Below are 11653 nucleotides of genomic sequence, written 5' to 3'. Positions count from 1 at the left end.
CGAAAAAAGGCTAGCTGTGAATATAATGCAACTAACATGTGGCCAGCCGTATGCCAAGGACATATACATTTTAAATAAGCTTGTCTCTCTACATTTGGGTCGTTTGTTAATTGAAACAAATCAACAACAAAAGGTATTGCATGATTTTAAAAGCCAAATAAATAATTTAAATGTAGCCCAACTGCGTTTATTTGGTTAGCTTGGAGTTGTATATATGTACGGTACATACGTTTTATAATACACTTTAAGTAAAAGTGAAAATATTTGAACATATGCGTTTCTTAAATTTTTTCAAAGTTCTATTAATTTCTTTACTTTTAACCTTAGCTTGCATAATTTATATAACTAACTAACTAATTGAGTGGACCATACATATAAATAATAAATATATATAAACAAACGTTTAAAAATATCAAAATGCAGTTGTAATTGCTAAAAGTCGCAGAAAAAAGCTAAATTGTAGCCATTTTACGGCTGTATCAGCTGAGTGAAGCAGCCCTTTCTTTTACTCTGCTCTCCGGGGCGATGTGTGCGTTCGTGTGCATGAGTGTGTCTGTGTGTGTCTGCGCGTGTGCCTGTGTGTGTGTGTGTGTGTGTACTTGTGTGTTATCTCGCAGCCTGGTTCTGGTTCAGTTTTCGTTTTCCGTTAGTGCAGCATTTATCCTCGACGACGTTGGTTGGTTTCGCCTTCGCCCTCAGTCATTGTCACTGTCGCTGTCGCAGTCGAAGTCGAAGTCGCAGTCGTTTCTCGCCTTGTCCGTTGGTGTTGTTATTTATTTATTTATTTTTTTGCTGCTGCTGCTGCTGCTCTTGTTGTGTGTGCACGTTTTATTTATTGTTGTCGTGTGTTATTTGTTTGTTTGTGCTCTTTTTTTTATGGTGCCAGTGCCAACTTACCTGATATAAAAAACTCAAACAAGGTGCGCAGACCCGGAGTCAGGGCCACGGCACATGTTGTTAGTTAAACCAGCGCCCCAAAACGGCTGTCCCACAGACCGGGACACTTACCAATAAGTAAACCCAAAAAACAAAAACAAAAAACAGAACGGAGAAAAGAAAAACTGAAACAACTGAAACGAAACGAAACTAAACGACGTAAACGACAGCCCCCACTTCAGAGAACTTCAGCTAAAGTTACAGTTACTCTCTGCGTGTAACATTCGCAGCATGCTTTTAGCTTCAGCCCAGTTATTGCTGCTGCAATAAGCAATCGCCAAATCACACACACACAACTACAACAACAACAACAGCGTAAGGAACTACAAAAACAAACAGAAATACACAAAACGTGCTGCGTGCGCTGCTTCGCTAAATGCAGTCGACGTCAGCGTTGACGTCGCTGTCGTCACAGTCACCGCGTATTATGGGCCTAACCAAACAGCAACAACAACAGCAGGAAGAAGAAGAACATCAACAGCACTTGATACAAAAATAAACAAACAAAATCAATCAATTAATCAATCTGTGAACGCCCACGCTCACGCCCACGCCCACGCGCACTTCAAACTGCAACAGCAAAAACAAGGACAACAACAACAACAAAAAGCAACAACCATGTTCCAGTCAATTGCACTAGCGCTAGTTCTGGTCACCGCCCAATCTCTGGCACAGCTACCGAAGGATGCGAATGCGAACGCTGCCCTCCAGCTGCAGGCAACCGAAACGCAGGCAGCCGCTGCCGCTGCCGCCGCCGCCGCAGCAGCAGCGACGCCATTCGGCAGCAAGCAGCTAACCAGATGCCGCCAAAGCTGCTATCAGCAGGTAAGTCCAGCTCAGGCCACTAGAGATAAGACGCACTTGATGGACACTTGTATGTGTAGTTTATACGCTACGAGAGACTCTCGAGCGCGACTTCAAGGTTAGAGGCTCAGCAGCAGCGGCAGCCCAAAACGCAGCCCCGTTTGTCCAGTTGGGCAATGACAATGGGCCTGACAGACAGCACAGGCAAAGGGCAGGGCACGGCAAGGCAGGGCAGGGCAAACGGCGACGGGAAAACGTTTTGTTTACTCTATACGTAAACGTGAGCAAGAGTCTATTGGTTCATGTGCTGTGTCTGACGCTTAGCTAGGGTTTTTCCAAATGTTGTGCAAATACTCGCACCTTCGATAAAGTGTGAAAAGTATTACAGCCACGCCTGTTGGTGGGCGGACTGTTTATGGAGGACAGCTTATGAACTAGCAGGCAGTTAGATAACATTGCGACCACGCCCACTAACGCCTCTTCTAACACAACGATCTCTAAAGTCACAGTTTGAGAATAACTGATCGACCAGTTGCGACTGTTTAGGAGTGACCAGCTTAGTCGAAGATTCCTTTCGACTGTTTCAAGCTTTCACAACACTGAAAATACTCATAAAGTTCTCCCCTCTCCTCCTTTTGTGCTTTACCAACAATGGACCTCCATAATTTTGGGCTTGTTCTCCCTTTGAACTCAACTAAAATTGAAGTTTTTCTTGCTTTTCTTAACCCTAGAATTGCCCATATTATCATCTAGACATCTTAAAGAGATCTCGCTGCTGTTTCTATACTCATCTCTTGTTCTTGCTCTATCATCTTTGGAGTCGTTTTTGTTGGAGAAGCAGAGTATTGCGCAGTCGTTATCATGCGACTACAATGTTCTTAGTTGTTTTTTATGCGGCTGCTCGCCTTTATCTGCTCGCTGACATCGCTGCCGCTGCTTCTCAGGTAGCTGCCGCTGTCAGTTGACAATGTCAGCTGGGTGGTCCACGCCAGTCATAGCGCAGCTAATAGAGATTAGGCAACTGGGAGGGAGATCGAGAAAGGAGCCACAATGCCACAATGCCACAATGCCGCAGGGCCTTTGGGTGTGTTTCCGCGTGTTCCATACTGGAGTTAGCGGGCAGAGGTGGCGGGTTCGAGCAGGGAGGGTCGCGAACAAATTCATTTTATTGAATGACTGTGAAAACAAGTATTCAAATCTACTTTAAAGAACAAATGAAAGAATGGAGAAAAACGAGTCCAACATTATACAATTAAATGATTGTAAGAACAAGAACGGGGTCTCTCTGAATGCCTAGACAAAAGAGAGGAGGAGAGGGGGAAGAGAGAGGGTAGCTAAATTTGATTTATAATCTTAACATATTTCTGGATCAAAAAGACAAGCTCGATTCGATTCAGATTCCAGAAATATTTCTGTATAATATATAAACCCAAATTGATTTATACAGAAATATCTGAATAGAAAGAACAGCCGAATTCGATGTAAAATGGAGAAATATTTCTGGAGAATGTAGAAAAGCTAAATTTCATGTATAATCCAGAAGTAGTTCTGGATAATATAAGAAAGTTCAATTTGATTTACATTCCAGAATTATTTCTGGAGAAAATAGAATAGCTCAATTTGATTTAAAATCAGGAAAAAATTCTGGATAGTACAAAAATGCTCAATATGAAATATTTTTGGATAACATCGAAGAGCTCAATTTTATATTTAATCCAGATACATTTCAGAATAATGTAAAAAAACCCAATTTTATTTATAATCCAGAAATATTTCTGAATAATAAAAAAAAACCTCAATTTGATTTATAATCAGGAAATATTTCTGGCTTAATTTGATCTTTAATCCAAAAATATGTTTGCCTAAGAAAAACTCAAACCGAGTTATAATCCAGAAATATTTCTGGATAAAATATAAAAGTTCAATTTAGTTTATAATCCAGAAATAATGTTGAATATTATCTAGAATTATAAAAAATCAATTTGGTTTAAAATCAGAAAATATTTAGGGATCATAACGATAAGCTTAGTTGGATTTATAATCAGGAAATATTTCTGGTTCAATTCGATCTACAATCCAGAAACATTTCTTGATAATAAAGAAAAGCCCATTTTGATTTATATTTCTGGAGAAAAAAGCTCGACTTAATTTATAAGAAGAAGTATTTCCGGTTAATATAGAAAAGCTTAGCTCGATTTATAATCCAGAAATGTTTCTGGATCATAAAGAGAAGCCCAACTCTATTTATAATCCCGAAATATTTCGCGACAATAAAGAAAAGCTCAGCTTGATTTACATTCCAGTAATATTTCTGGATAATATTTTAATAGCCGTATTTTTGGTGCTAATTGTGGTAGCTGTCGAAATTGTGCTACCAATTTATAAACAATAATAATAACTTGTTACGTGACTGAAAAACTGGTTTTCGACTGCGTCTATCAAAAAACGCCAAATTATCCGGCAAGTGACTGATTTAATTAATGCAATTATTTTTACAAAATGCGACAGAATGTTATTATTAAAACATAATTGTGTGTGTGTTTTTTTTTTGTTTTTGTTTTTGTTCTCTTCATGCTAACGTGTTAAACGGTACGTGACACACGTTGCGTGACGTATTATTTTTTTAATTATAATTTATAAATTTTTCAAGCATTTAAATGGCGTTTGATCCAATGGGTTTTGCTCCTGTTGTATTCGGTTTGAGTTAATCAAGGATTTTTTCAGAGAAAATACCACAAAAAAGTGTTGAAAAACGCGTAAACAAATAAATTTCCTCTGGCAGTCAGATATCATTTTAATTATGTTGATAAAGTTTCGCCATTTGAGTAGATATTCATTGAGTATTAGGGAGAAAATATAAGTGGTTTGTTTTAGCCCGCAAATGAAATGTATGAAAATATCTGCAGCTTACAATTTAACTCTACGATTAACGGAAATTTGAGTCAAACTTGGACTTACCGATTTTATAAGTGTATAAAAAACCAGTTTCACAAACGGAACCTCAAGACAGGCAGTTGGTTCGAACCGTTAGCCGTAGCATCCAACATATTTTGGTGTTTGCAACACTGGTCAAAACTGTTCCAATCAATCCAACAGATTCAATAGGGACTTCTGTGAAAACCCTAAGTACAAAATTTGATATCTGTTATATATGATATGATAGGATATATGATATGATAGGATATATGATATGATATGATATGATGATATATTTTAAACTGTTCTCTCTCTTCTAATCTTCGTTTGCACCCATTATAAAGTCAAAAGAATCTATGAATCAGTATCAATTATATGATATGAACAATTTATAAGTTGTATGTGAAATGCATTTCAATAGAAATCGGTATTTAATCGAAAACTTTAACCGTTTTTTATAATGCTGAACGTTTTCAACTGAAACGTAAAGTGGTGGCTACATTGAATTCCTTTTGGAAATCGATGGCGTTTCCCCTAATGTCGACGTGGTAAACTTTGTGCTTTGATCCAGCTGGCATCGCAGATGCAATCCGTTGACCTTTAAGGGTTGCCTGCAAGCGGCGGCCGTATGCACTGTGGCTAATTTCACGCCTGTCCGGTTCTAATCCCCGGCACAGGCCACCAACCCACGAACGACCCACAATCAGCGCCAAATTAACACCATAAAAGTTGGCAGCATCCGAAGACTTTGCTCCTTGCATTTGGGTGACTTTTTCCTTTGGGGGTGTGTGTGCGTTAAGAAATCGTCGCAAGCTGTCTCCGTCGCAGACACAGTTCAATTCGTAATGCCAGTTGGGTATGCCGGGCACGTAGCCTTTGGCTGGTGGTGGAATCTGTTCCGACAGGGCTTCAATAATTGACAAGCGCAGCATTTGGCGACTACGTGCCACTGAAACTGGTCAACGGGGCAATCGGCAATGGGCAGCTCATAAAACTGCTCAAAACTGACCTGGATGGGTAATTTATGTGGCCTGGGTGTGAAGCGATGTCCAATTCCGTGGGCAATTGCATGTAAAAGTTGTTCGCTGCCTGCGTTTAATTTATATGGGCCAACAACTATGCCAGGTAGGCCGCAAGACGCACTCCCGGGCGGGGGGAACTGGGCGGAACACGGCCTGGAACGGACTATGACGACCGGACTTGCCTGCTCAGCGTTTTCATTGAGCGTGCGGTGCGTTTGGTTTTCATTGCCAACTAAAGATGGCAGCGTGACACGCACCACGCACGACAATTGGTCGTATGAAGTAGGTAACATTCTGCGAAAATTAATCAAAATTGTAAATGTTGACTGACTCATGGAAATTTACAACCGACTTTTTAATTTTGCAATGAAGAATGTTTTACATAAATCATAAGAATACATAGGAAAATCGTATAAATTAAGCAGCTCAGATATTGAATACTCACGAAGAATATTACCAAATATTCTAACACAATTGGCCACAATGTTTTTTTAATCAAAAAGTAATATCAATGCAACATATAGCTAACTTCTTGGTCTCCCTTCAGTAACATAACTTCAACTAAGGCGCACATTGATGCACATATGTATATCTACAATATAAACGCATGCCAAGAAAGCATATTCATACGTATTTACATACATACATGTGTAGCAAATGGCCAATTAACTGTTATATTTTGTATATCTCATAACCTCACATAAAGCACATGTATGTAATGTTGCAATTACAATTACAATTATGTTAACGATTCGATGGGCAATCAAATCACGCTGCCATCTCTAATTGGTATTGCCAGTGCCATACACACACACACACAGACACACACACGCACATTCATCCATTCATTCGTTCATTCATTTGCCGCCTTATTGTTGTTACTTATCGCCCAAGTTGTTTCGCAAAGGCCAAAAATTCAATTGAGCGGAAAATATGTTGTCTTTGCGATTTTCCTTTTGGCATGCTCGTTTATCTGGCCGCCTTATTGTGTAATGATGACAAAGTGCTCCTGCTGCTGATGCCGCTCCAGAATGCTGGTTGCTGATGCCCGCCATCTCGTTCCATTCGGCAGAGTCACAGTCACAGTCATAGTCAAAGTCCCTGTCCCTGTCCCTCTCCCCGTCCTTGTCCCTATCCCTATCTTGATCTCCTTCTCATTCTCAGTTCGCATCAGCACATTCATTCATTTGTCTGCGTGCTCATTCATAAACTAAACGGACAGGCACTGTGAACCGGGTTCTGCTGCTGTGCCTTAGAACTCATTGCTTTGCTACCCAGAACGTTGTCCAGCTGTCGCTGCTGCGTAGCTAAAGCGACAGTTGACAAAGGCTAAGCAGGCAGAGGCATTCAACACACACACACACACACACACAGTCACACACACACACCGCAGTCACAGTCGCAGTCGCCATGTCCAGTTAGTTCACAGTTTCATCTCCTGCCGACAGCGTGAAAATTTCAATTCGCCATACAACTTTGCGGTCATTTATACAAACAGACTCACGCACTCTCTCTCTCACACACACACACTCACACAAACTGCTAGTCTTTTATCTGTGTGCTTTGGCCTTTTTTGCTTTTTTTTTTGCATGCAGGCCTTTTCATATTACAGTTACAAATTTGCGTCTATTGTTGGTAATGGCAATGCTGTGGCGTTGTCCTCGGCCAGTTGCCTGCGGCGCTGTGCCTGATTACTTTTTCTAGCTTACTTAAAATTCGATTAGGCCACGCCCACTAACTAACTTTTTTGTTTGTGTCGTTCTGGTTTTTGCTTCATCTCTTAAAATACTTCTACTTCTTCTTCTTTTTTTTCAGTTTTCGAGGGATTGGCATTATTGCACGGATTTCGTTGATTGCAAAAACGTAAGTACAGCCGCGACCCCCTGCTCATCACTTCCCACTCCTCACTCCGCACTCTATATAATGATAAGTACGAATACAGCGGTTAGAAGCGATAACAGCAGCCCGAATAGCTCTAAGCCATGGCTATCTAAACAGTCCGGCAACAGTTAATAACTTTTATGGTTCCTCTTAACCCATTATTGTGCTCGCTGACAAAATTTTGCTTGCCACATCAATAATCGCTCGAAAATGGGAATACTTTGGTTTCAGCTAATAGAATTTACATTTAATTATATTATGGAAATGTTCGCATACTTCAAAAGTTGTTAGATACAGATTAGAACAATACACTTGCAAATGGAGAAGAAAAACAATACATATGTAATTTATAGACATGCTGTTATATTTTATTACAAACAAATTACAACATGCAAATACTTAAGACTGAAAATGTTGTCAGTTTATTAATTAAGAGCTGTCCATTTACATATTTCTTACTTGAAACCGAATACCTTCGCATCGCAAGCTCTGTGTGCATAGCGCAAACATTTTTCGTAAATCAAGTATTCAATTTGAGGAGCATTCCATTTCAGTTGTTAGTCAAATTTAAACGAGAATTCATCAAACAATAAACTGGCACTGTTTCAATAAAACAAAAACAATTTAGCTGGCATAGCTTGCGGTACACACTAACCAAAAACATAACAACAACAAAAAAAAAAACACAAAAATTGCAAAATTGCCCAATACTAGCGCATCAAATTTCAGTCAAAGCTAACTTATCGATAACAATAAATACTCGCGCGATGGCCAGTGTTTAAATGGCGCGTAGAAAAATCGTATTGTAACTATTAAAGCCCGTAAAATTAGTTTTCAAATGAAACATGCTTCAATTTTTTGCTTTTTTGATGGAATTACCTTTGGAGAATGTCGTGAGCGTTTTCGAGTACGTGGGCACATTAATGGGTTAAATGTTTTTGCTGTTGATTGCTGCGGGCGGCTGGCGAAATTGCGTTGCCAATTTGCGGGCACCGCAATTGTGACTGCTCTCAGCGCTTAAAGCTGTTGTATGTATTTAACGATGCTACCGAATGCCCTGGTTCAAATGCTAACTTTCCTACCTTACCCCGTGCTTACCTTCAACAGTGCTGGCAAAACTGCCAAAGGCAGTTGGCTCCCTTTGAGCTGCGCGTACACCACGCCCAGCGTCAGGGTGCTCTGGTGCTGACCGACATCGGTTGGGACGAGCTGATTGCGAACGCATCCCGTCAATGCCTGATCACCTGGGAGGTATCCGGCGGCGGCCTTATGGGCAACCTGCTCACAGACACAGCACGCGCCGAGCTATCACTCTGGCCGGATACGGTCTACAACATACAGGTTACCTGTAAGCATAAGGTAAGCCAGTCCAGGAAACGCTTTGACCGCGCCCGAATTGTCATCCATACTGTTTCACAGCTAACGGGCCTGATGCGTCGCTCACTGAAGCTCAATGTGGACACACATCAGCTGCTGTCGGCGACAGCGGCAGCCAATCGTTGGACAAATCCAAGCCTGTTGCCCTTCGTGCCCGTGACAGCACCAGTTACAACAACAACAACAACAACAACAACATCAACATCTACAACAAAAAGACCAACAACAATTTTGCAACGTTCTCGACCCACGGACCGTGTGTACATAATCAGTGCGCTGCCCACGGCCAGCCAGTTGAGCGGCGTTGTGTATCCGGCATTTGGTGCGTTCGCCTTCTTCCTGGCGCTGCTGGTCATGTTCCTGTTTCTGCGTCCACAGCGCAAGCGGGCGTCTGATGGTGATGCGGACACCGCCTCGCTGCTAAGCGGACGTCGCTCGCGGCTCTCCATGGACAACTCTACGCTGCATGTGTAGGCGGTCAAAAAGCGAAGTGAGCAAAGAAAATACAAAACTGAAAAACAACAACAAAAACAACAAAAACAACAAAAAAAGAAAAGAGAACTTGTAGTCGTATATGTCTGACTATGTGATATTCTGCACCCAAATTGTACATAGCATAGACAACACACACCCAAACACACACACACACCCACATACACACACACACACCCACATACACACACAACATATATGTAACCTACAACAACTACATCATATACTTAACATACATATACGTATTAAACCATATGTAGTTATCGAAACAAGTATCTTACATCAAGTCCAAAAAGCATAGAAGAAGAGGAGATAAAACAAGTTCGCTCAATCGTATGTTTAAGTTTTACCTTTTTAGTGTTTAGGCCAAAAACAAAACAGTCATAAATATATATATATGTATATATATACATATATGTAATACCTATATACATTAACGCGTACACTATATACATACATATATCATAGTTATATATATACATACATATACATATTGCATATGCTATATACATACGCGTATTTAGACATAATCTAGGGGCCTCGGCCAACCAACTAAATACACCAAACTAAATGCAACAAATTGCTACAAATTTTTATGCAACATACAATTTTTTTCTCGTCGCGTCGCTTTTTCAAAACTAAAATGAAGAAAACAAATATTTCAAAAAAAAAAAAAAAGAAAATAAAAAAAACTTAAAGATCGCATGCCGTTTTCAATTCGTCGTCTATATAATATATGAAAACAAAAAAAAACACTTAAAATAAAATCATAACAAAGCTAAAATTAAACTAAAATCAAAATGGAATATTTTTCAAAATTTTTTTATGTGTATATCTAGCTAAAATGCATTACAAATTAAAAGCAAAACCTAAACTACATATATTATAATGAAAATGAATTAAGTACTTGAGCATGTCAACAACAAAAACAACAAAAAAAATCAACAAAAAAGCAAAAAAAGCTTCGCTACGCAAAATGCCTGTAAATATTTAAGCGTCTTTAAGAGAATTTGTTTATATATTTTATTTATTATTTTTATTTATAATCTTAAACGTATCTAGCTCTTTTCCAGGTCAAAGTTTCCTATATACTTAGTTTAAGCACCAGTAAGAGCAGAAGAGGCTAAACAATCAACTGGTTTAATATAAATATCTGTTTGTCTGATCTATTTATAAATACATATATATATATATATATATAGATGTAGTATTTGATCAAGGCTAGCAACTGATTGCTTTTGAAAATCGGACCAACCTGCAGTTGTTCTTCGTTTTAGTATATGTACTATTACTTTTTTTTTGTTGTTGACTAAAAGCACAGTTATTACCACTTGGTCTGCCAAAAGTAAAAGCTCAACTAAACATAGCTTTAGATAGGTACTACAATAGAGTTCAGCATTGAGACTAAACACCTAGAAAACCTAGATACCAATAGAATTTAACACATAAGCCATACTAACATACCTATACATATATGGATGGGCGTAGCTAGAAGAAGAAAAGGAGTACACTTTCGTTGAGTCTGAAACATAGATTAGCTATAACTTGTCAATATACATATATATTTAAATCTCAATCAACTGATTAGCCGGAAAAGAGCATACAAAATTCGGTGCGTACCGAAATTACTAACATAAATATACATAATTATATATATATATATATATAAAGTACAAGCATATATTTCCTGACTCAATTTGTTGCTATCATCGCCCACATTGGACATTTGATCAACATCAATTTTAATTATTCTAGTGAATAGTTTAAGTTTAACCTTTTTTTTATTACACTTTTTTTTTCTGTGTGTCGTTTATGAAAACTTTGTTTGTATAACTATTATTTTGATTTGTTTATGTAAATATAGTTTGATTTGTTATTGCAGCGCTCTTTGGGTTTTATTTGCTGGGGTTGGCATGGGAATATATATACATATATATAGATATATGCATAGCCCAACTAACCCATCGATTTTTGTGCGGCGTAAGGCTTTGGATGTTGATAAAAACAAAATGGATAACCACTTACCATATAAATTGGGAGCCGCAAAATATGCCAACGATAAAAAAGACGAAAAATAAAAAAAAAAAAACATATTGAAGCAGCTTTTGTCGGGGGTGTGTATCGTCCCCTCGCCTCGCCGCCCTGCCCCGCTCCGTTCCGCCGAACCGCAACCGTTTGTTGATGGCGAGGCGTTGTCCTTTATCCAATTGGCTTGCTTTCACGCC

General features: G+C 39.1%; 1 protein-coding gene and 1 long non-coding RNA gene across 3 annotated transcripts; one reads left to right on the top strand and one right to left on the bottom strand.

The window, feature by feature from the left end:
• The first annotated feature begins 684 nt into the window (after window positions 1-684).
• fend (forked end) lies at window positions 685-9737 on the top strand. Of its 2 annotated transcripts, XM_064682517.1 has the most exons (4): window positions 685-1761; window positions 7494-7541; window positions 8667-8918; window positions 8979-9737. In XM_064682517.1, the coding sequence occupies exons 1-4, from the start codon at window positions 1555-1557 to the stop codon at window positions 9408-9410; spliced, it is 939 nt and encodes a 312-aa protein (XP_064538587.1). In that variant the 5' UTR covers window positions 685-1554; the 3' UTR covers window positions 9411-9737. The 2 variants fall into 2 exon arrangements, with proteins under 2 accessions (XP_064538587.1, XP_064538588.1); XM_064682518.1 differs by lacking the exons at window positions 685-1761; window positions 7494-7541 and adding an exon at window positions 8312-8587.
• On the bottom strand, window positions 4245-4833 carry LOC135428474 (uncharacterized). Its single transcript, XR_010436258.1, has 2 exons — window positions 4699-4833; window positions 4245-4640 (listed from the first exon to the last, which is right to left on the bottom strand). It is a non-coding gene; the product is annotated as an uncharacterized LOC135428474 (long non-coding RNA).
• Window positions 9738-11653: the final 1916 nt, after the last annotated feature.

Source organism: Drosophila montana, unplaced genomic scaffold (assembly GCF_035044405.1).
Source record: "Drosophila montana isolate Dmon_TW-CO22-7 unplaced genomic scaffold, ASM3504440v1 contig_2481_1, whole genome shotgun sequence".
Classification (NCBI taxonomy): Eukaryota; Metazoa; Arthropoda; class Insecta; order Diptera; family Drosophilidae; genus Drosophila; species Drosophila montana.
This window is presented reverse-complemented; position numbering and strand designations above follow the sequence as displayed.

Bases quoted from the DNA above. Each gene is read 5' to 3' on its own strand.
- fend (XM_064682517.1), top strand. From the start codon at position 1,555: ATGTTCCAGTCAATTGCACTAGCGCTAGTTCTGGTCACCGCCCAATCT. The intron at 1,762-7,493 runs GTAAGTCCAGCT...CTTTTTTTTCAG, and splicing joins GCCAAAGCTGCTATCAGCAG to TTTTCGAGGGATTGGCATTA. The intron at 7,542-8,666 runs GTAAGTACAGCC...TACCTTCAACAG, and splicing joins ATTTCGTTGATTGCAAAAAC to TGCTGGCAAAACTGCCAAAG.